The sequence below is a fragment of the Salmo salar genome, chromosome 24 (genome assembly GCF_965601325.2).
Source record: "Salmo salar chromosome 24, fSalSal1, whole genome shotgun sequence".
NCBI lineage: Eukaryota > Metazoa > Chordata > Actinopteri > Salmoniformes > Salmonidae > Salmo > Salmo salar.
Window position 1 is genome coordinate 30,989,659 of NC_138314.1, and position 25,172 is coordinate 31,014,830.

The window sequence follows — 25,172 nt, forward strand, 5'->3', positions numbered from 1 at the left end:
ACATACTGTTTTACTAATCTCACATTTTTTAATAATGTTTAGTCATTTAGCAGATGCTCTTATCCAGAGCGACTTACAGTAGTGAATACATACATTTTTTTTCTTTTTTTTCTCCATACTGGCCCCCCGTGGGAATCAAACCCACAACCCTGGCGTTGCAAACACCATGCTCTACCAACTGAGCCACAAGGAAGGCCTAATTTCATATGTATATACTGCATTATAGTAAAGGCCATCCTGTTCAACTATTGCTGTATATGTGCTATTCTATCCTATGTTGTATACAGATATACAAAATATTCTATCCACATAATGTCTATACATCCTATCACACACTGTGTGTGTGTGTGTGGTGTGTAGTGTAGTGTAGTGTAGTGTATAGTGCATTTGGGCTCCTGCTTGGCACAGAGGTCTAAGGCACTGCATCTCAGTGCAAGAGGTGTCACTACAGTCCCTGGTTCAAATCCAGGCTGTATCACATCCGGCTGTGATTGGGAGTCGCGTAGAGTGCCGCACAATTGGCCAAGCGTTGTCTGGGATAGGCTGTCATTGTAAATAAGAATTTGTTCTTAACTGACTTGCCTAGTTAAATAATGTTTACATTTGGAAAGTATTCAGATCACTTGACTTTTTCCACATTTTGTATCGCTACAGCCGTATTTTAAAATGTATAAAAAAATAAATAATCATCATCAATCGACACACAATACCCCATAATGACAAATCGAAAACAAGTCTTTAGAAACGTTAGCAAATGTATAATTTTTTTAAAGAAATACTTTATTTACATAAGTATTCAGACCCTTTGCTATGAGACTCGAAATTAAGCTCAGGTGCATCCTGTTTCCATTGATCACCCTTGAGATGTTTCTACAACTTGATTGGAGTCCACCTGTGGTAAATTGAATTGATTGGACATGATTTGGAAAAGCACACACATGTCTATATAAGGACAGTGCATGGCAGAGCAAAAACCAAACCATGAGGTCAAAGGAATTGTTCGTAGAGCTCCATGACAGGATTGTGTCGAGGTACAGATCTGGGGATGGGTGCCAAAATATTTCTGCAGCGTTGAAGATCCCCAAGAACACAGTGGCCTCCGTCATTCTTAAATGGAAAAAGTTTGGAACCACCAATACTCTTCTTAGAGCTGGTCGCCCGACCAAACTGAGCAATCGGGGGAGAAGGGCCTTGGTCAGGGAGGTGACCAAGAACCCGATGGTCACTCTGACAGCACTCCAGCGTTCCTCTGTGGAGATGGGAGAACCTTCCAGAAGGACAACCATCTCTGCAGCACACCACCAATCAGGCCTTTATGGTAGAGTAGCCAGACAGAAGACACTCTTCAGTAAAAGGCACATGACAGCCCACTTGGAGTTTACCAAAAGGCTCTGACCATGAGAAACAAGATTATCTGGTCACATGAAACCAAGACAGAATTATTTGGCCTGAATGCCAAGGGTCACGTCTGGAGGAAAGTTGGAACTATCCCTACAGTGAAGCGTGGTGGTGGCAGCATGATGATGTGGGGATGATTTTCAGCGGCAGGGACTGGGAGTCTAGTCAGGATCGAGGGAAAGATGAATAGAGCAAAGTACAGAGAGAACCTAGATGAAAACCTGCTCTAGAGAGTTCAGGACCTCAGTCTGGGGCGAAGGTTCACCTTCCAACAGGAAAACAACCCTAAGCACAGAGCCAAGACAACACGAGTGGCTTCGGGACAAGTCTCTGAATGTTCTTGAGTAGCCCAGCCAGAGCCTGGTCTTGAACCTGATCGAACATCTCTGGAGAGACCTGAAAACAGCTGTGCAATGACGCTCCCCATTTAACTTGACAGAGCTTGAGAGGATCTGCAGAGTAGAATGGAAGAAACTCCCCAAATATAGGTGTACCAAGCTTGTAGGGTAATACCGAAGACGACTTGAGGCTGTAATTGCTGCCAAAGATGCTTCAACAAAGTACTGAGTGACGGGTCTGTATACTTATGTAAATGTGATATATATATATATATATATATATATGTATATATATATATATATATATATATATATATATATATACACACACACACACACACACATTTGCAAAAATGTCTAACCTATTTTTGCTTTTTCATTAAGGGGTATTGTGTGTAGATTGATGAGGGGAAAAAACGACTTAAACCATTTTAGAATAAGGCTGTAATGTAACAAAATGTGGAAAAAGTCAAGGGGTCTGAATACTTTCCAAATGCATTGTATATAAACTATATGCACACTACACTGACACTCACAAAACCCACACACATTCACATACGCGCACACACACACACCCTCATCATATGCTGCTGCTACTCTGTTCATTATTCTTACTGTTATTATTATCTATTCTGATACCTAGTCACTTTACCCTGCCTTTATGTACACATCTACCTCGTACCCCTGGACATTGATCTGGTACTGGTACTCCCTGTATATACTGTAGCTTCATTCTTGTGTATTTTATTCTTCTTGTGTTACTATTTCTAAATTATAGTTTTTACTCTGGATCGCTGATTTGATTTCAGTTTTGTATCGTTTTTAGCCAGTAGTTCTGAATATAGCGCTCACGAGCCAAAAGTGGTCCCCTAAAATTGTGTACTACGTCACATACGTGCAGATATGTGCACCACGTCATTGCTCTCTGTCGCGCTCTGCTGTGTGTGCGCATCTTTCTAGCTGTCACTCAAATGGCAAGGGGCTGAAGCAGATTGGCTGGAATTTGAATTTCTATGGGGCTGGCCCACATGAGGAACATTTTTGGGAAAATGGCGCTGCACAGATCAATAAAACAGTCGCTTTCAAACTAGGGATTTTGTGGCTAATTGAGGTAAGACAGTAATACTGCTCATAGATTATACATGTATGAACTACATATTGACACATCCAGCCCAAAATGGGAGGTTTAAAAAAGATATACTAGTTGCCAAAGTTCCGGAGCATGTGTTTAATGACCATAGTAATAAATGCCATGAAGCCAACCTTACTAGCGTTAGCGCAATGAGTGGAAGTCTATGGTAATAGCATGCTAACTGTTACCAAAGACCTCTAGTCATTGCGCTAACGCTAGTTAGCAACTTCCTTCAAACTGCAAACAGAGATACAAAAATACATTAGTTTATCTGGCTCTGGGGAAGTTAATCTCGGTTACAAAATCCCGAAGAATCCTTTTAAGGCTGCATTAACACAGGCAACCCTATTCTGATATTTTTCCACTTATTGGACTTTTGACCAATCAGATCATGTCTTTTGGCAGTAATTGGTCAAAAGATCAGAATTAGGCTGCCTGTGTAAACACAGCCGAAGTAGCAGACATCTATGGATCTGGGGAGATCCTCCAAATAATTCATAAATCACCCAACAAGTCAAATGCTTCCAGTCTCCTAATTGAACATCCTAGAAGCAGAGGACTAGAGCCTGGAGTTTTTCCTGAACAGGTTTCAGACAGAAATCCTGGTTGTAATTATGTCTCACTTTGGTAAAGTAACAAGTTCACATACCCGTATGTTATGCTTTGCCATGTAATGTTAACACTCTCCAACTGTGTGATCACAACATTTCTAGATTGTGGTACTATTAAATATTGATAAAGGATCATGAGCCAATGACAACTGTATTCCATCCCACAAAATGTGCTTACTTCAGCTGCCTGGAAGTATTTATAGTTTCAAACGTTATGCTAATGTGGAATTCAAGCTGAATGTGTTAAAACAAACAAAAACATGATTACTAAGGAATGTAGAACACAGGCCAACAACTGAATCAAGGACTTGGTGAGGAACATCTTTATTCAAAAAGGTGAATGAAATCCAACCCAGCTCCTCAATTACATGACAACTCCATTGTCTCTTCCAAAGCACGTAACAGAACACAAACAGCGGTTGTACCACATCATATGGTCTATGAAAACAGAATTAGAAAAGAAAAACAGGATCTACAGGCCCCGTACTCTGTTTTCAGTTGGCAGCGTAGGTAATTAAATGTTAAGAGCATCTGGTCAGAGGACCTAAAACTACACACCATTTCACATTGCCCAGGACAGACTTGGGACTGTAGACACACTGACACTACACAATAAAGAGGGTGGAGCTGTCATCATACAGTCCCTGAAAAAACAAAAGTACCACAATGGTGATAGGGAGAAGAGGGGGTAGCTATGGTACTGTACAAACTGCGATACTGTCCCTTCGCAAAAAGGAGTCAAACCAGGTTAAAACAGGAAACGTGTACAAGGAATTAATCCCTCTCATCCATACAAACATGGTCCAAATGTGAAGACAAGCCATTGCCACATTCATCAATTCTACAGTATTCATACACAATGCATGCCATTTACAATTGATGCAAATCTACAATACATGCAATGGGATACAGAAATCTATGAAAGCCATCATTTGTTTATTCCAAATTGTCACATTCTGGTTTTAAAAAAAGAGTCTTATTCCCCCACCTTCATATCGCATTTTAAACTTGTTTAATATTTTTTTTGTAAGAACCCAAGCAAGAAAGGCACTGATTGTTGGATGTCTGTCAAATTTCCCAGCGGTCCCTTTAAGCCCTAAAAAATGAAAAGTAAAGTTCGCTGGTCGGCTCACCGTCAGGCTCTCTTCAGTCCTTCATACTGACTGAGGAAATCTGTGGGGAGACAGGAACAATAACAGAATGTTAATGCCAATCCAGACCTTATGCATTCAAACGCAGTGTTTAGTGAGATTAAACAAGTCGTCACCCATAGAGATCTATCCCTCAATGGCCACCTCAGCTGCCATCTGTCCATTCAGCACGGCCTCTGCTGGGATATCCTAAAATAACAAGAAAATTGTTTAGAACAGAGGGTGGTTGATTTTAAATACTTAAAGACTGATCACAATTGGTTGGGAGAGTTCAATACGCTATAGGTTCCTACCTTGGGGGCGGCGAGCTGCGTGTGACACTGCAGTTCTGAGATGACAGAGTCGGGGGCAGATAAATCTCCAGAGATGACGTCAAGGACCGTCTTCTCATCTATGGCATCCTTTTTAGCCTCGATTTCCATCTGGGCTTCAATTTCCTCTTTAGCCTGTGAAAGGAAACGCAGACAGTCAATGTTGTTGAGCGCCCCACTAAGTTTCAAGTTGTGACGTGCACAAGTACAGTGAAGTGCCTTTCTTGCAAGCTCTTTCCCAACAATGCTTCTTACCCCATGTGACCTACTTGTGTGTATGTACTGACATGTGTAACTGATAGATGCACACACATTACATGTTTTTAAATGTATGTAAATTGTGGTACGTTCCCCAGTTTCTGTGTTGTTGTGGATTTTTATGTGTCTGTGTGTGTATTTTAGGAAATGGCTTCCTGAAGTCCTAAGCAGCTGATTGGTCGGCCCCATCGATAATTGGAGCTCTGACCCCGCCCTCTCGTCAAAGGATACAGCTGTCTTCAATTAGACTCCTTCTGCAGCTTAAAAGCCAGAGTTCCTTTGTTAGGAGGAAATAGCTTCTGGGTATGCCACAGTATTGTTTGTTGCTCAGGGAGAGCTTCTTTGAGGTTCTGTTGGTTGTTGCTCAGACACTTTTTGTAAAGTATTTTGTAGCTGGTCCTGCGGCGGTATGTTTATGTCAAAAGGACTGTTTTGATTATTGAATTTGTTTGTATTATTCTGTTTTATTTGTTCCCAGGGGGGAAGGGGACCGCACCTTGGGAGTGCTTAGGCAAGAGGCCTGCGGGCATACATATACCCGTAGTATGTACTCTGTCTATACACACTAGCTAAGACCTGGGTGGAACACCCCCTGTATTTTGGTTAGCACGCCAGATGGCGTTAATAGATAAGTTGTGGGTATGTAAGGTAGGAGAGGGGGCTCTTCTAACTTTTACTTTCTTTGCTTTGGTTCCGTCCAGCCCCTTTTTTCCCAGAATTACCGCGTGAAGAAATAAATTCCCTGTTAACGGTAAAATTCTCTGCCTTTGTCATCCTTATCCACACCTGCAATCCCATACCTCTTTCACTCCACGGGGAGTTGGGTGTTGCGTTCCCTCTTCCAAGAGGCGTGTGTAACAATTGTAAAGTATTTTTTTGGTCTAATGTATTTTTAGTTGTGTCGGACCCCAGTAAGGTTAGCTGTCGCTAATGGGGATCCTAATTAATCAATATCCAGAGTAGTAAAAAATAAGCCAGTAGTCCCACTACAGTATTTGGCGTGCCCAACGCAACAAAACAAGCTGGAGCAGCCCACAACCAAGGGAAAGAACAGAATGTAAAAAGGAAGACCACAAGGAGAGAGTCGAGGGAGGATCGATCCACAGATGGTAGAGAGGGGAGGAATGCCACATTCCAAAATGTGCAAGAGCATTTAAAATGAGGCAAGTTATGAGAGGATAGCCTACACCCAAGTGTTTGATTATGTTAAGGCTTATTATATAGCAAGGTGATTGAGTAAAGTTGGTTGAATTCAAAATTACTGAGTGGATGAGAAGTTTAGGTTATTATGATTCAACTCTGACCAGCAGGTCCTGTAATCGGGTGGAAGTATGTCATCTCTCACCTCTTTCTCCTCACACTCTGGCTCCTGAGACCAACCAGACAACAGAGTTACAGGAGTGTGTTTTGTGTGTCACATCTGCTCTACTAAAGCATCTCTGCATAGAGAAATGTAGGAGACTCACGTCAATGACTTTATCAGCTGTGACAGGGGCGGGCTCAGTGACTAGAGTGACGTCGTTCAGCAACTCCGATAGGGCGTCAAGTGAATCCGTTGGGACTGCGGGCACCTGAACAGAGATGACACGCAGTTGGACTTGAGGAAGGGGACATCAGCAGGTGGTCATACTGTATGATTAAAGGTGTGCCAAAACAACATGTGACCACATCTACATGCACACCAATATCCTGTTATTCTGGATACTCAAGTATTCTGTTTTTTTAGTTGATGCATATAAACATCATATCCCGTTTACAATAACACGAAGAAGCTTGTATCCCGGTTATGCGAAACCCTGATATGAACCCTGGGATATGTTGATTTTTGACAGGATACTGTGGCATGCAAACATCTTATCCCGTTTACTGTTTTTCACGGTCTGTGCAGGCGCTATTTCACATATGGGTGTTGTGTGATGTTTTCATCTGATTGTCAAACAAGTCATTTAAAAAAGTATGTTATATCTGTGTAGTTTGATCCTCCATAATTTATTTGCTGATACAACAGTGGACCGTATAGCCTACTGGCTTATGCTACTTTCACCCCTAATTTGGATAGTTTTCTGCCTATAATTTCCAACATTTGGTAGGCCATTTGTCAACTATAGTTAGATACATGCAGCTTCTCTTCTTGTCATAACTTGTTGCTCAGAAGACTAAAGTAGTGTTCACCAGAATGAATGCATTAGTAATCTACAGTAGTTGTCTCTTTCGTTTAGGTAGCTGAGAAAATAATTAAACACGTTTCTGATAAGACTTCAGTTTGTCTTGGGTGCATATTTTATGTGGTTGAAATACTGTCTGCTTGCATAGGTGTCAAAGATAATGCAAATGCATGTGTAACTTGTTTTCTTAAGATGCTGAAAGAAAGAAGTATTCACCCCCTTGGCATTCTTCATATTTTGTTGCCTAACAACCTGGAATTAAAATATATTTTTTTGGGGGGGGGTTGTATCATTTGATTTACACAACATGCCTACCACTTTGAAGAAGCAAAATATTTTCTTTTGTGAAACAAGACAAAAAAAAACAGAACTTGAGCATGCATAACTATTCCCCCCCCTTGGGCTAGGTCTCTATAAGCTTGGCACATCTAGCCACTGGGATTTCTGGCCATTCTTCAAGGTAAAACTGCTCCAGCTCCTTCAAGTTGGATGGGTTCCGCTGGTGTACAGCAATCTTTAAGTCATACCACATATTCTCAATTGGATTGAGGTCTGGGCTTTGACTAGGCCATTCCAAGACGTTTAAATGTTTCCCCTTAAACCACTCGAGTGATGCTTTAGCAGTATGCTTTGGGTCATTGTCGCTAATGGGGCGGCAGCGTAGCCTAGTGGTTAGAACGTTGGACTAGTAACCTGAAAGGTTGCATGTTCGAATCCCTGAGCTGACATGGTACAACTCTGTCGTTCTGCCCCTGAACAACCCACTCTCCCGAGGCCGTCATTGAAAATAAGAATGTTCTTAACTGACTTGCCTAGTTAAATAAAGGTAAAATAAAAATAAATTGTCCTGCTGGAAGGTGAACCTCCGTCCCAGCTTAAATCTCTGGAAGACAAACAGGTTTCCCTCAAGAATTTCCCTATTTTTAGCGCATTCCTTCAATTCTGACCAGTTTCCCAGTCCCTGCCGATGGGAAAAAATATCCCCACAGAATGATGCTGCCACCACCATGCTTGACTGTGGGGATAGGGTTCTCGGTGTGATAAGAGGTGTTGGGTTTGTCCCAGACATAGCGTTTTCCTTGATGGCCAAAAAGCTCAATTTTAGTCTCATCTGACCAGAGTACTATCTTCCATATGTTTGGGGAGTCTCCCAAATCCCTTTTGACAAAAACCAAACGTGTTTGCTTATTTCTTTCTTTAAGAAATTGCTTTTTTTCTGGCCACTCTTCCATAAAGCCCAGCTTTGTGGAGTGTGCGGCTTAAAATGGTCCTATGGACAGATACTCCAATCTCCGCTGTGGAGCTTTGCAGCTCCTTCAGGGTTATCTTTGGTCTCTTTGTTGCCTATCTGATTAATGCCCTCCTTGCCTGATCTGTGAGTTTTGGTGGGAGGCCCTCTCTTCGCAGGTTTGTTGTGGTTTAATCAATTTTTTAATCATGGATTTAATGGTGCTCTGTGGGATTTTCAAAGTTTGGGATATTTTTTTATAACCCAATCCTGATCTGTACTTCTCCACAACTTTGTCCCTGACCTGTTTGGAGAGCTCCTTGGTCTTCATGGTGCCGCTTGCCTGGTGGTGCCCCTTGCTTAGTGGTGTTGCAGACTCGACGGCCCTTCAGAATAGGTGTATATATACTGAGATCATGTGACACTTAAATAAAGTCCACCTGTGTGCAATCTAACTAATTATGTGATTTCTGAAGACAATTGGTTGCACCAGATCTTATTTAGGGGCTTCATAGCAAAGGGTGTGGATACAAATCCACAACCGCTTTTCTTTTTTTTTCTTCTTTTTTTTTTAAACAAGTAATTTTTTTCATTTCACTTCACCAATTTTGACTATTTTGTTATGTCCATTACATGAAATCCAACTAAAAATCAATTTAAACTTACAGGTTGTAATGCAACAAAATAAGAAAAATGCCAAGGGGATGAATACTTTTGCAAGGCACTGTATGTGCTACTATCTGGAATACTGTGTTGGGGCGAAGAGAGGGACGGAACCTACACTGTTACATTGCATCCGGGTCACGGCACCAATGTAACAGTGTAGGTTCCGTCCCTCTCTTCGCCCCAACCTGGGCTCGAACCAGGGACCCTTGCACACATCAACAACTGACACCCACGAAGCATCGTTACCCATCGCGCCACAAAAGCCGCGGCCCTTGCAACGCAAGGGGAACAACCACTTCAGGTCTCAGAGCGAGTGACGTCACCGATTGAAACGCTATTAGCGCGCACCACCGCTAACTAACTAGCCATTTCACATCGGTTACCCACTCTTGTATGTGTCAAGAGTGGGTATGATTGGAGCATGAGTTTCACCTGTTCAGCCATGGCTGCCTCCGCAACGGGAACAGATTCTGTGATGGCAAAGTCAGCCATTATGTTGATGACAGGGTCTACTGGGGCCTGGAGAGAGTGGACAGAGTTACACATGAGCCCAATGTTCAGATATACAAACTCCAACCTCACTTCCATTTCTACTTTCTTACATAGAAAAGTGAAAGGACTGAGAATGCCATATCTTGGTAAGCCATACCTCTACAAGGAGCTCTGCTGGAGCGACCTCGGCTACGGGGGCTTCTTCGACCGGTGCTTCCACGGGCTTCCACAGCTTTTCTGGGATAATTTCTGTCTCCTGGGAGGTGAGAGGTTGGGGCATGTGTCAGTTTAACATCAAAGCAAAAATTAGGTGACAATCTACCATTGCTTCCTGTTTGTATTAAGCAAACACAGAAGTGGCAACTTTGTGAAGTGCTCCAGCTATGCTTCCTAATAGGAACGATCACTAGTTCAAAAGCCCAGCCTACGTTGAACTGATACGAACGCATCTAGATAATATATGTCCCGTGCGCTCCCTCTCCAGCCTCTAGGTCAACAGGCTGCTCATTATGGCACACACCTGTCACCATCACTCACCTGGACTCCCTCGATTACCTGCCCTATATATATATATATATGTATGTGTCACTCCCTTTGGTTCCTTCCCCAGGCGTCATTGTTTCTGTTTCCTGTCTGTGCTTCTTGTTTAATGTTCACTTTATTTTTATTTTTTTTCCTTTAACTAGGCAAGTCAGTTAAGAACAAATTCTTATTTTCAATGACGGTCTAGGAACAGTGGGTTAACTGCCTTGTTCAGGGGCAGAACAACAGATTTTTACCTTGTCAGCTCAGGGATTCGATCTTGCAAACTTTCAGTTACTAGTCCAATGCTCTAACCACTAGGGTACCTGCCGCCGCATTTTATGTTCCGACTCTCAGCACACATTGCTACAATGTATAAGAAGTTGCACAATTAAAAAAAAGATACTGAACAAAAATATAAAGTGCTGTAAAGTGTTGGTCCCATGTTTCATGAGCTGAAATAAAATACCCCAGAAGTTTCCCATACGGACAAAAAGCTAATTTCTGTCATATTTTGTGCACAAATTTATTTACATCCCTGTTAGTGAGCATTTATCCTTTGCCAAGATAATCCATCCACCTGACAGGTGTGACATATTAAGAAGCTTATTAAACAGCATGATCATTACACAGGTGCACCGTGTGCTGGGGACAATAAAAGGCCACTAAGACGTGCAATTTTGTCACACTAAACACAATGCCACAGATGTCAAGTTTTGAGGGAGCTTGCAATTGACATAATGACTGCAGGAATGTCCACTAGAACTGTTGCCAGATAATTGAATGTTCATTTCTCTACCATAAGCCGCCTCAAGTCGTTTTAGAGAATTTGTCAGTATGTCCAATCGGCCTCACAACCACAGACCACGTGTAACCACGCCAGTCCAGGATGAAACTGTGGGTTTGCACAACTGAAGAATCTCTGCACAAACTGTCAGAAACCTTCTCAGGGAAGCTCATCTGCGTGCTCATCGTCCTCACCAGGGTCTTGACCTGGCAGCAGTTTGGCGTCGTAATCGACTTCAGTTGGCAAATGCTCACCATCGATGGCCACTGGCATGCTGGAAAAGTGTGCTCTTCACAGATGAATCCCAGTTTCAACTGTACTGGACAGATCTGTACACAATTCCTGGAAGCTGAAAATGGCTCAGTTCTTCCATGGCCTGCATACTTACCAGACAAGTCACCCATTGAGCATGTGGGATGAACTGGATCGACGTGTACAACAGCGTGTTCCAGCTCCCGCCAATATCCAGCAACACTCCACAGGCCACAATCAACAGCCTAATCAACTCTATGCGAAGGAGTTGTGTCACGCTGCATGATGCAAATTTTGGTCCCACCAGATACTGACTGGTTCTGATCCATGACCCTACCTTTTTTTAAGGTATCTGTGACCAACAGATGCATATCTGTATTCCTAGTCATGTGAAATCCATCGATTAGGGCCTAATTAATTAATTTCAATTTCCTGATATCCTTATATGAACTGTAACTCAGTAAATTCTTTGAGATTCTTGCATGTTGCGTTTATATTTTTGTTCAATGTAGTAAGAAATGTCAGCTTACCACTGGAACCTCTTCAGGTGCCTCTGTCATAACAGTCTCATGCTGAAAAGAGGAGAAATTAGAAGAAAAACATCTAAAAGAAAAAAAATGATCAGATGCTTTCTGAATGCTGTTTAAGAGAAAAGGGAAGGAACAGAGCAAACCACACACTACATGCACATTCACACAAGACAACATCACGTAACAGAACACAAAGGGCTGGAGTTGAGTTTTCAACAGAGGCAGAGAGATGTAGCACCTTTTCTACATCAATATCTTCAGGAATGGCTTCAGCTTTGACGATAGGATTGTCTCCGTCTTTGATTCCCGACTCTTCAAGTTCAGCTTCTACAACTGGGGCAGCTTCGGCCTTGACCACGGGATCGGGCTCTGGTTCTTCCTCAACTACTGCCTCTACTTTCGCTTGGACCTCGTCAACTATTTCAGCCTCCACTTCAGCCTCGAGCCACGGCTCGTCATGAGTCTAAACATGCAGTGGAACACCGTCAAACGCCACATCAATATCTGCAAGGGCAGTATGGCTGATATACACACAGTAGGCTACTACTGAAACACCTTAGATTAACTGCAGATTCTACCTTGCACCTGGGCCCGGTTTCCCGATAGCGATGGAACTTAGGCTTGCGAGTGTTTTAACGATGCATCTTTCTTACAACGGCCGAAGATGCATTTCCCAAAACACCCCTCAGAGAGAGCGGTCGCTAAGTGCATCGTTGGAGCATGTGCCAATACTGATAGGATCAAAAGAGAGCGCTGCTCTCAGATCAGCTTTCTCTATTCAAATCTTACCATAACATTATAATTATTTCACACTACAGATGACTGATCAGCTCCTAGAGCAATATTACCACCTACGGGTGTAAATATTGAGGTGGCTAATTCTAATGCTTACCCAATAAAAATCCATGAATTCATCATTGCGCACATTAGGCTACACATCATGAAATATATTGAGAAATTACAGACAGTAGTCTAGAAGTAGATAAATAGAACTCAACAGAGATGGATAAACCCTGTGATTGTATGTTTAGTGGAGATCTTCTGTGTAAAGTGACACCGGAGGGGGGAAAAAGCATCCTACGATGCACTTAGCTGTTCTACGAGTGGTCTGAGGCAGGCATTAAATTACTAACGTTTTCAAGTGCAACATTAATAACGATGGTTTTGGGAAACAGGGCCCAGTGTCACTTGGACTAAAATGGCATGCACTATACTATTTTAATATTGAACAGTGACAGACTAGTGACAAAGGTAATATTTTACCTGTGCGATCTCTGTGGTAATGGCTACGTAGTTTTCGACCTGGACCTGAATAGGGACAACAAGGAGTTAGTGTACATATTTATAAAATAAAGAGTACCGTTAATGGTCCAACTTAATGCAGAAGGAGAGGAAGTTGTTGAACACACTGGTAGTGAAAAGGTGGGAGGAATGCGTCATACTAGTAGGAACACCTTTTTTTATTTAAGGGTGTGGATCAGATTTAATAATGCAAATAGATTGTGGCTTCTGTCAATGCAATTGTGTATATATCTATATATCATATATATATATATATATATATATATATATATATATATATATATATATATATATATATTTGTACTTTATTATTTTTCCCTAACCCTACCACCCCTCCCCTAATTGGACTAAGCTAATGGATTCAACTTCCAGCTTTACATACTATATACATTTTATGGACACAGTATATTATACATTAGTTATTTTTGTTTGTTTTTAGTCTCATGCTTCAGCTACCCTCAACCCCTCCCATCTATCTCTGAACACCATCCAGTTTTGATTTTTTATTTGCCATATACAGTGCATTCGGAAAGTATTCAGAACCCTTGAATTTTTCCACATTTTACGTTACAGCTTTATTCTAAAATATATTAAATCAGTCACAGTCTTCATTGTCAAGGTACTCATCGGCGTTGCTGTGTGTACATGTGATATCTGTAATAAACAAAATAGGAAGGAAGAGCTGAGGCCAGTAACACTTCTGGGAGATTCAATTACATTTAATGGAATTAAAACATTTCCTCTAATGACTGCAAAGAACAACTATGTTCCAGTGTGGAATGGGCAGTTCTTTATTGGGGGTTCCTCGCGTTGGCATCTTGCATTCTTAGTAGTGTTACTGAAATACAGTGCATTCGGGAAGTATTCAGACCCTTTCTCCACATTTTGTTACTGCCTTATTCTAAAATGGATTAAATAAAGCATTTTCCTCATCAATCTACACACAATGCCCCGTAATGACTAAGCGAAAACAGGTTTAGAAATGTTTGCTAATAAAAAACAAATACCTTATTTGCATAAGTATTCAGACCCTTTGCTATGAGACAAATAATTGATCTCAGGTCCATCCTGTTTCCATTGATCATCCTTGAGATGTTTCTACAAGTCCACCTCCGGTTAATTCAATTGATTGGACATGATTTGGAAAGGCACACACCTGTCTATGTAAGGTTCCACAGTTGACAGTGCATGTCAGAGCAAAAACCAAGCCATGAGGTCGAAGGAATTGTCCATAGAGCTCAGAGACAGGATTGTGTCGAGGCACAGATATGGGGAAAGGTACCAAAAGATGTCGGCAGAATTGAAGGTCTCCAAAAACAGTGGCCTCCATCGTTCTTAAATGGAAGAAGTCTGGAACCACCAAGACTCTTCCTAGAGCTGGCCGCCCGGACAAACAGAGAAATCGGGGGAGAAGTGCCTTGGTCAGGTAGGTGACCAAGAATCCGATGGTCCCTCTGGCAGAGCTGCAGAGTTCCTCTGTGGAGATCGGAGAACCTTCCAGAAGGACAACCATCTCTGCAGAACTCCAACAATCAGGCTTTTATGGGAGAGTGGCCAGACAGAAGCCACTCCTCAGTAAAAGGTACATGACAGCCCAGCTGGAGTTTGCCAAAAGGCAACTAAAGACTCTCAGACTGAGAAACAAGATTCTCTAGTCTGATGAAACGAAGATTGAACTCTTTGTTCTGAATGCCAAGCATCACATCTGGAGGAAACCTGGCACCATCCCTATGGTGAAGCATGGTGGTGGCAGCATGCTGTGGGGATGTTTTTCAGCGGCAGGGACTGGGAGAGTAGTAAAGATGAACAGAGCAAAGTACAGAGAGATCCTTGGTGAAAACCTGCTCCAGAGTGCTCAGGACTTCAGACTGGGGCAAAGAGATTCATCTTCCAGCAGGACAACAACTCTAAACACACAGCCAAGACAACGCAGGAGTGGCTTCGGGACAAGTCTCTGAATGTGCTTGAGTGGCCCAGCCAGAGCCCGGACTTGAACCCGATCTAATATCTCTAGAGAGACCTGAAAATAGCTGTACAGCGACGCTCTCCATCCAACCTGACAGAGCTTGAGAGGATCTGCAGAGATGAATGGGAGAAACTCCCCAAATAAAGTGTGCCAATCTTATACCCAAGAAGACTCAAGGCTGTAATCGCTGCCAAAGGTGCTTCAACAAAGTACTGAGTAAAGGGTCTGAATACTGATGTAAATGTGGAAAAAGTCAAGGGGCCTGAATACTTTCAGAATTTTTCAACTGTGCTGTGATGTTTCTTTCTATTCTCATACTGTAGTTTAGAGATTGTCAATTAAAGATAAACACTTTTGCTATGAGTGTATTTATATTATTGATCGATTGACTATTACTTTCCAGACCACCCAGCAGTGCTATTTGCAGAGTTAACTCCAGGTAAATGTTGCAATTCTTCAGCCATTCCTGAACCTGCAACCAAAAACAAACTACATATGGACAGTACCAAATCAAAATTATCTAATGATTCTGTCTCTTCGCAGAAAGATCTGCAAAGCTGGGATGGTTGTATCCCCCATATATATAACATTATATTGGTTGCAAGAATTTTGTATAATAATTAACATTTTGCATCCGGCGTCGTTTTGTGTATCTGTTTATAAACCAAGTGTGATGGAATCGGTACATCAAAAATCTCTTCCCAACTATTTTGCAATCTGTATGTCACATCTGTACATTTTTTGGTCCTTACATAAAACTGCTATACTTATTTTTTATAGAACAATTTTCTTTATCTAATGTTGGTCTTTAACGCAGGGCTAACAGACAAGTTCCTTACTTGCCTCTTCCATTTTTGTGGTAATGCTGCAATAAGTTGGTTGTAATTTTGGACAGAGCAGACATTTCCATGTATTTTTGCTAGCTGCATGTAGGAACACCTTTCTGTAGACAGGCTTGTTCTTTGTTCAGACCCTGCTGCTCAACCAGAGCCATGTTTGAGCAACAGCAGATGACTTGTGGGAGAATTTCAGGGTGCCCAGAGGCTCCATGACTGGTTCAGCGAGTTGAGGAACAGAGTTCAGTGAGTTGATTGGAGGGGGGGTAAGGGGGGGGGGGTTACCTTAAATTCAGCAAGAGCTGACACAGGGGCCTCAGGAATGGGTATGGCCTGGAAGAAGTAGAGAGAAAGGAGTTGTTATGAATATACATTTCACTGACTGCTATAGTCAAATGGATATAAAGTTAAACTAGCCCGATACTGGAGTGGCAGAGCAGCAGTCATCCGGTTTGGAACATCAGGTTAGGATTAAGCAATTCAGATTTAAATTCTGTATTAAATAATTAATACAACTACATGATGGCATTTTATTTTAGAAACAGTGGTGGGTGCCCAATTGTTATGTTTTTCATTCATGTGTAAAAAATGCAAGGTTTTGCTAAATATACTTTCAGAGATCATAAACCTTTCCTTAGAAAATACACTAGGGGTGCACTACACACACACCTCCCTCAGTCCTGGCTTTGTCTCGGCTACATAGGAGTCTGTGTGTGGGGGGGTATGGAACACGAAGTAACGTTAGAGCCAATTACATAATGCCAGAGATCTGCCACGCCCCCCTCCTCTCTCCCTCTCTCCATAGCAGGCAGAGAAAAGAGAACAAATATCTATTGATGGCTCAAGATGGAGGTTACGAGGAAACCATCTTTGCCCTCACCCCCTCCCCTCTGCCAAGCCTTTGTCTTCTGTGCCACATGGTCCATCTCTCCACCTCGGTGTGTAATTCACAGCATGCACACTTGGTACTGAACACACACACTGTGCTATCAGGTGTGTTGACCAATACTGACACGGTCTACAGCACATCATTTGTGCAGAGATTGTAAATTATTTACCATTTCTGGGACTGGAGCATACCCTCCTACATAAAGTCTATATGCTACTTTACAAATGACACTAACCAGGCCAGAAAAAAGCCTGTCTAAAATGGGTACCCTATTGGAGGGAGATAGATAGTGTTCCATTAGCAAGTGAACAAGAATAACACGTTAACAAAACACCCCTACTCATTTCCAACACAGCAGATGACACTAATACACGACCTCCACATTGACCAATCCTCAGAGAACATGGTCAAACACCGAAATTATACCTCTATTCAAATGGGCAGTTAAATGTTTTTATTTTATTTCATCTTTAATTAACTAGGCAAGTCACTTAACAACAAATTCTTATTTACAATGACGGCCTAACAAAAGGCCTCCTGCGGGGACAGGGGCCTGGGATTAAAAAATATATATAATAATAATAATAATATATAAATATAGGACAAAACACATCACGACAAGAGAGACAACACAACATAAAGAGAGACCTAAGACAACAACATAGCAAGGCAGCAACACATGACAACACAGCATGGTAGCAGCACAACATGACAACAACATGATAGCAACACAAAACATGGTAAAAACATTATTGGGAACAGACAACAGCACAAAGGGCAAGAAGGTAGAGACAATAATATATCACGCAAAGCAGCCACAACTGTCAGTAACAGTGTCCATGATTGAGTCTTTGAATGAAGAGATTGAGATAAAACTGTCCAGTTTGAGTGTTCGTTGCAGCTCGTTCCAGTCGCTAGCTGCAGCGAACTGAAAAGACGAGCATCCCAGGGATGTGTGTGTTTTGGGGACCTTTAACAGAAAAAGTCAGCAGCATTTTTCTAGCACGTTATGTTACTAAGGGGTCTAAAAGTGATCCGTTGAAGGGACCTTTAAAGGAGCCACCATAACTATACTGAACAAGCACGTAGCCTATAGCTCCAGGTAAGTAAATATATAGCTCGGGTAGAGCTGTGTAGAGGGAGGAAGAGACTGTGGGCTACAGGCCTTCCACTGGCAGCCTATATTCACATAGCCACAGCCGCTACTACCATCCCTAGCTGTTGTGGAACACTGTGTACCAAACTGGTCTGATCGCAGCTCTGTCGCACTAAAATGTACAAAACTGATCCTAGTGCAGCCCTTTCTATCAGACAGACCACAGTTTAACCCCTTCAGAGAACATTATGGACATAATGTTCCTAGTACACACCCCCTTCCTCCTCCTCCTTCCTAGCAGCCAAGTTCCTGTTTTTGCTGTAGAAGCTAGGGAACAATATACCCACAATGTAAAAAAATGAAACAATGACATTTACTACAGAAATCCGGACAGAGCTAAATGGCACTCCAATTCCAATGGAGGGGAACTTTTGGAGAACAAAATAGAGAAATGATTCAGCACATATAGGAGAGCTAGCCTCGTGTTATATTCTGGAGAAGCTTCCTATGTGGTAAATGCTTCCACATGTGAGAGACAGAGAGAGATGGGTGAAGCGGAGAAGATAAATGGTCACCTTTCATAACAAATGCCTTGTTTCAGTCAGCCCAGGAAGGCAGGCACTAGAAAGGTGGAGGGCTCAAGGGTGGGGGGACATCATGCAGAGGCACTAGGTGACAACAGGTGCCAGACAGAAAGTGCACCTCTCTAGGGGCCCCATAAGTGGGCACACGAGAGGGGAAGAGCAGGAAAGAGGAGGAGCCAAGAGAGAAAGCTGCCTGGTACAAAATGTTTGGTCTCAGATGCCCCACCCCCTCCCTCCAGGATAAGATTACCACACCCCCCATCAGAGAGGGGCTCACCTGTGTCTCTACGGTGACGTCCAGTAGGGGTGTGGAGTCTAGGGGCCTTGGCCCCCTCAGCCAGCTGAATATGAGCCCCATCGTGAAGAAACCGCAACCGACTGACTGACCAGAGCCACCAACTGTCAAGCCTTTCTCTACCAGCACCTATGGCTTATGGATTTGGGCGAGTGCAGTGTCTCAGTGCTCCTATGTTAAGAGTTCAAGGATGTGCAAATCTTACCAACTAAATAAAACTATCCGGATACCGAGTGTGTATAACACACCCACTATGTGTGCGCGTGAGTCCAAAGTACTTTTATGAAAGTGTGTGTGTGTGTGTGTGTGTGTCTAAGGCGTTTCTGGCATGTCTACGGTGAGCACAGCAGCATAGGGCTGAGGAAAAGAGGGCTGAGGAAAAGAGGGCTGGGTGGGCGGGGATCCAAGGGCTGAACACCGCCTGGGCCCTCAGAGCCTGCAAGGGGAGTGAGGGGCTGGTACTTTACTGTGGAGCTCTATCGGCTGACCGTGAGTCCATCATCATATATAACCACCCCCTTATCCCTCGCTACAGACTCACATACATGTGAGAGCACGTCAGCACACACGTCATATGTGGTCATAGCTACAGCATCGGAGGAACTTTAGAAAATATAGCAACTGAACTAACGCCAGTCATGTGTAGGGGAAAGCGTTAGCTAACCTGGTTCATTAGAAAACCTTAAAACAGCTTTAGAAGAAAGTAATCTCATGTTATTAAGTTACTCTTACCACAATCTTCTCGAAAACACAAGTGAAATCAGTTTTAGAACAGACAAATCCATCCAAGACAAATTACAGTAGACAAGGTTAATGTATAGTGACTGCAACAGGGGCTTGCCCACACTCCTGTACATGTACAGCCTCTGTTAAATAGAACATGCTGTTCTCCTACTGCCCCCCCATCTCCTTTCAACACCACGCTCACGCTACTTCATCTCATTTCCATAGAAAGCAACCAAGGCAACCATTTTGCACAGCAAATCAACCAGGGAACCATTTTGCACAGCAAAGACAGAACTTTACTCAAGTGTTGGGTGCAGGTTTAATGTTAAGTACAGAAACTATGTCACTTGTGAAAAGAAATGTAAAAAAAATCCCAGTCCATGCCCAACACGTCAGAAACCACCTGAACCCATATCCTTCCCAAACAAATTCAAAATGGGAGAGCGGGTTCTTACCTCAGTTACTGGCTCAGTCTCTGGAATGATGCTTTCTTCAACTTCCTGCCCTGCTGCAGTTTCATCTGTAGGGGGCTCAACTGGGGCCTCGACTGGGACTTCTTCTGGAGCCTCGACTGGGACTTCTTCTGGAGCCTCGACTGGGACTTCTTCTGGGGCCTCGACTGGGACTTCTTCTGGGGCCTCGACTGGGACTTCTTCTGGGGCCTCGACTGGAACTTCTTCTGGGGCCTCGACTGGGACTTCTTCTGGGGCCTTGACTGGGACTTCTTCTGGGGCCTCGACTGGGACTTCTTCTGGGACTTCTTCTGGGGCCTCGACTTCAACCTCCACTGGAGCTTCGACTGGGGTCTCAACTTCAACCTCAGCTGCTACCACTTCAGGCTCTACCACCACCACCACAGGCTCAGGCTCTGGTACTTTGACTGGGGCCGGTGGCTGTACGAATGGGACCTTTACTACTATAGTGGGGGGAATAAGGGGGTGACAATTGGATATTTCAGGGGGCTTTACGACTGGAACCTTTACTACTGGAGGGGGTGGGAGAAGGGGGGGACAATTTAATATTTCAGGGGGTGCCACGGCAGCCACTCCTGGGGTTCCTTTGCCTGCGCCAGTAGAATGCTGCTCCTCAAGGACTCTCCTCTGGGCCTGCTGCTCAACACAAAGACAGAGAGAGAAGTGTGTCTGATGAACTTTACTATGAATCCCTCTGCTTTGATTAAACAGTGAGAGATGGAGAGAAAAAAGATGAGTAGAGGTTGCTGAAGGTAATCCAGCCAGAGGGCTGTTTGTTATTGAATTACTTGTCTAGTTTGGAGTTTAGGGGAGAGGGCCTATTCTATTCGATGAAATACCAGGAATATCAAACTAGGACAAACATGTTTTCCCAGAGAGGACAGAGGACTAAACCTTTGGGCTATGGTGCCAATCAATGTGGCGGAGAGGGGGGGGAGGGGGGGCAAAACGTGTTGGATAATGGTGGTAAATTGTCTGACTCCGAGTGATTCTGACACGTCAAGTCAGGCGGGACCGAAACCTGCGAGTCAGCAGGGCTCAGGGCTAGGGATGGGGCCCCGCAGGGCAGACTGAACTAATCACATCAATCTTATTATAATCATGTTATAATCACACCCTATGCCTCGTTAGCTGCGAGAGAGGCCCGGCCAGCCAGCAGAGTTTACAGAGCCACCAAGCGCATAAGCCCAGTAAGTGTACATAAAAAAAACAGCTCTGCCTTTTGGTCTGTCAGTCAAAACAACACCTCCCGCCCCTTCGCACTGGTACGATTTAGAGTTGAGCCAGTCAATAGAAGTAGTCTTAAAACCATTTACCAAACATCGTCATCCTTTGGAAAGAAACTAGAGAGACTTGTTTGAAGGGGCAGGGGAGCACATGTAAAAAGCACAAGTTAAGAAAAGCACTGAAGCAGAACATGTGCCCTAGTTAGTGATCGGAGCGTCAATCAGCAAGAGAGTCCCCTGCTGTCTTGTTTTTGTTAAAAAAAGATCTTTATTGAAGTTTCACATTTTAATTTTACTATCAAATCATTCACATAAATACACATCAACAATACATTTAGGTTCATAATTACATAACATGATACAGATTTCAGTGTGCATGGAAGTTATAGTATATATATATATATATATATATATATATATATATTCTTATAGACATCTTGTCTTCCAAATTTTACTGTACACAATATTTATTTAGTAATGTCAATGCATATTATACATTACTGTTCACCATACTTCTTTAGTAATATCATCCATGTAAATATCAAAGACACCCATGCCCATCTATGGATATCTTGAGCATGCAAAGGTGATAAGGATTTGGGATAAGTTTTTATCTGGGCTTCTGTGACAGGTTTCAAAGATTGCACAGGCCCATGGCATGCATAAAATTCATTACCCAATACAGCCTTGGTTTGAGTTAGGGGGGAGGGTGCTTCTCACCATACTGAGAAGTATTTGCAAGGGATCTTAAGTGTAGTGCATGTACAATGTTAACTGACTTACGGCAGACCTATGAAAGAGCCTTGGATAACATCTAAATGATTTGTTGAATATACATGCTAATTAATTAATGTTAATTGAAGAATACACATTGCGAGGTGGTAACATTGGAGAAATGTGGCCCTTTGTTGCATAAGGTGATCATGGTATAAATGGAGGGGGGGCACATGTTCTCGGGCCCTTCCCATCGACCCCCCCCCCCCCCCCCCCCCCCCATGAAGGAAAGGCTCTGCCGCCCTCCACCCAAACCCCAGGTACAGAGTGTGCAGAGCAAGATATGTGCTTGTGTAAAATAGTAAATTATTGCCATTCCACCTCTGAATATACAATTAAGATGTTATACTAATCCGACCAGTACGTTAAATGCTATAACTCCGCTCACGACAATTCAATGAATAGGTGACAGTTTATGCCCAATGACTGACCAAGCAATTGCAACCACAAACTTCGAGCGCAACCACTGCATATGAGCGCAATTTGCGCCGATGTTGCGTGCTTGTGATAAACCGTTCATTCAATTGACAAACTCTACGAACCAGCATGACCACGTCATTGATTGTTTATAACAATTTATAGATAACCTACTTGGCCGAGAAGCATACACAGCGAGATCAAACTTTATGCACGGCCCTTATCAAACATTGCCAACAGCGCGCTGTGTTACCGCGCCGCATAGAGAGGAACGGAAAGCCAGCAAGGAGAGGAACGGCGAGCCACAACCAATGTGTGCCCGTCATGTAGTTGGGTGGACTGGAATGGATGGATTGGAAATTATGTTAGGCATGTATGACGGACATTTTGGCAGTGGTTTCTTCACATGCATCCACTCGGCTTAAAAATGCATGACTGAAGTAATTTAGGTTTGAAAAACAATTTAGTTAGCATACAATGAGGTTTGTTCATCCATGGTACCGATCCTTCATCCATTCCATATACACACACATAAACACACGCACACACACACATAGTAATCGAAGTGCATTGAACATTTCATCCATTGAAATTGCATAATTTTAATGGATGAAATGTTCAATGAACTTCAATTACCTGAGTGGATGTGAACATGGAGCGCAAATTCCATCCAAACATCGCAGGTGATCATAGCCTAATTCAGTGGTTCCCAACCCATTTCAGTTACTGTGCCACCAACTGAAGTTTGCTCTGCCCAGAGTACCCCTGAAGTACTCCTCATGTGCATTTTAACAGTTGGCCAATAGTCTCATGAGTCTTCTCAATTACCCCCTGTTGATAGGCCAAGTACCCCCAGGTCCTAGTACCCCTGGTTGTGAACCACTGGCCTGATTAGCTACAACACTGAGACACTGAACGAGCCCAGGTGGTCCGCACTTACCACCCTTCTCATGCGGCGCTTGTTCTTCTTCCTCTTGCTGGGCATGTTCGCGTTGTGGGTTCACGCAAGAAAAAACTATAAACTTTGATTTCTGTCCTCCCCGGAGATGGAGGAGAATAAAAAATGCGCCGGAAAACAGGAGAATGTAGCCACAGTACCCCGGTTGGATGACCAGATGTTACTGATGGACGGAACAATGTGGATGTTTTTAAAGCCCTTGTTGTTGTTTTTTTCATCTCTGCCTGGACCTATCGGGGAGGGAGATCGTGGAGGGGGCGTTGACGATAGAGGGGTGTGTGTGCCCCTTGGTTGATTAGCATCGAGTGGGCTTGCCTTGCCCACAAACTGGCGTTGTTTTCTGAAGTTATGTAACTCCATCGTTTTGGACGGGTTCAGAAAACGTACCCTGCCCCCTTTTCGAGTTCGAATGTTTGAATTTTGAAATTGTGACCAAATGTTGTCTCACTCACGGTTGGCTTGGCTGCCTAGTCTTCCTCACGTTGTGTCCTATTTATGCGTCTCTATTTAGAAAATGTGTAAACTACTGCTCATGACAGGATTTTAGCTCCGGAGAAATAGAGTAGGCATATATTGTGAAGTGTGTTTGTCTCCGAGTTCAGTAATGAAAATCGATTGCAATAATCTGAGCAACATCATAGATGAGCATGCGTGCGTTATGTTCTCCGTGCTCCACTTCCGCGCGCTTCAGAAGCTCCTGTAGTCCAGCGCGATAGAGTGGTTTCGTGGCTGTAGCACATTCAGAGTTCGATTCATACCCAGTAATCTAAAACAATTCATGAATTTAAAACAAAAAAACACTTTGTTTGTCATAGACGGACAAGATTCATATGAGATGAAAGGCGAGTTCCTAATGAGTTCAGAAAGAAAGGCTAGAGCTATGTGTGAGGTTCACAACGATGGGGGGGAGAGGTTTTGATCAAGAGAGACAGACCTTTAGAAAATATGCACATTTACTCTAACACTAAATATACAAATATGTATTTTACAGTTATAAAGAAGGTGAAATCTTAGTTATTTTTTCTAAATATCTATTTATAAAACGACTAAGTATTTTTCATAGTTTTGTTGAATAGGAAATACATAATATCAAATATTTCATATTTTTATGATATTTGTACTGTGTACTTGAGCTTGTTTCCTCAAAAGTGACTGCACCTCAGTAATATTTTTTTTTTTAAATGACCAGAAAGGTGAGATTTTAACATTTCTTGAAGTATGCAACATTACTAGTTATTGTTTAGGACCCTCTCATGATAAATAATTACTTTTGGGGTTTATGTAGATATTTGTTAATTACATTTAGTTACATTCAAGAGGTTAAAGAGCGCATGGTGGGTGGAGGAATTGACCAACAAATCTATGGATATAACAGCCTATAGCCTAATTTTGTCTGTCAAACAGGTAGGTCTACCTCTTATTTCTTAAATAGGCTCCAACACAAAGTCCTCTTGTTAGTAAAGTCGAATTAAAATGAAGACAGTTTAAATGAATTATGCCCACTCAAATTTACTTACTTTCAGCACCATGACCTGTAAATTTTCGATTGATCTGCTTCAAGTTTCAGTACCACAATGCAAGTTACTTGAATCTGGCTTATTGTGAGGTCAATAACTCTGATAAATACATAATGGGCAAGAAATATATTGTTTTTAATCAAATTAATTATAGTAGTAGCAAGCTATCAAAGTTGATCTCTGGTCCTCCTCATCTTAACGCTCTCCTTCTCAAAGTGAACAGAACATAGGCTATAGGTTAGTCCATGTGTAAGATCAAAAATTATTTTCCG

At 42.6% G+C, this 25,172-nt stretch overlaps 1 protein-coding gene across 4 annotated transcripts; it reads right to left on the reverse strand.

The window, feature by feature from the left end:
- Window positions 1-3,786: 3,786 nt before the first annotated feature.
- Window positions 3,787-23,587, reverse strand: LOC106585698 (uncharacterized). 4 transcript variants are annotated; one of them, XM_014172205.3, is made up of 13 exons: window positions 23,366-23,587; window positions 19,991-20,644; window positions 16,231-16,278; window positions 13,105-13,149; window positions 12,080-12,304; window positions 11,842-11,883; window positions 9,908-10,006; window positions 9,691-9,777; window positions 6,666-6,770; window positions 6,545-6,568; window positions 4,924-5,076; window positions 4,747-4,819; window positions 3,787-4,652 (listed from the first exon to the last, which is right to left on the reverse strand). In XM_014172205.3, exons 1-12 carry the CDS (start codon window positions 23,408-23,410, stop codon window positions 4,757-4,759), a joined length of 1,590 nt encoding a protein of 529 aa, XP_014027680.1. In that variant the 5' UTR covers window positions 23,411-23,587; the 3' UTR covers window positions 3,787-4,652; window positions 4,747-4,756. The 4 variants fall into 4 exon arrangements, with proteins under 4 accessions (XP_014027680.1, XP_014027681.1, XP_014027682.1 ...); XM_014172206.3 differs by lacking the exon at window positions 6,545-6,568 and having other exon boundaries at window positions 23,366-23,585; XM_014172207.3 differs by lacking the exon at window positions 19,991-20,644 and having other exon boundaries at window positions 23,366-23,582.
- Between the last annotated feature and the right edge of the window lie 1,585 nt (window positions 23,588-25,172).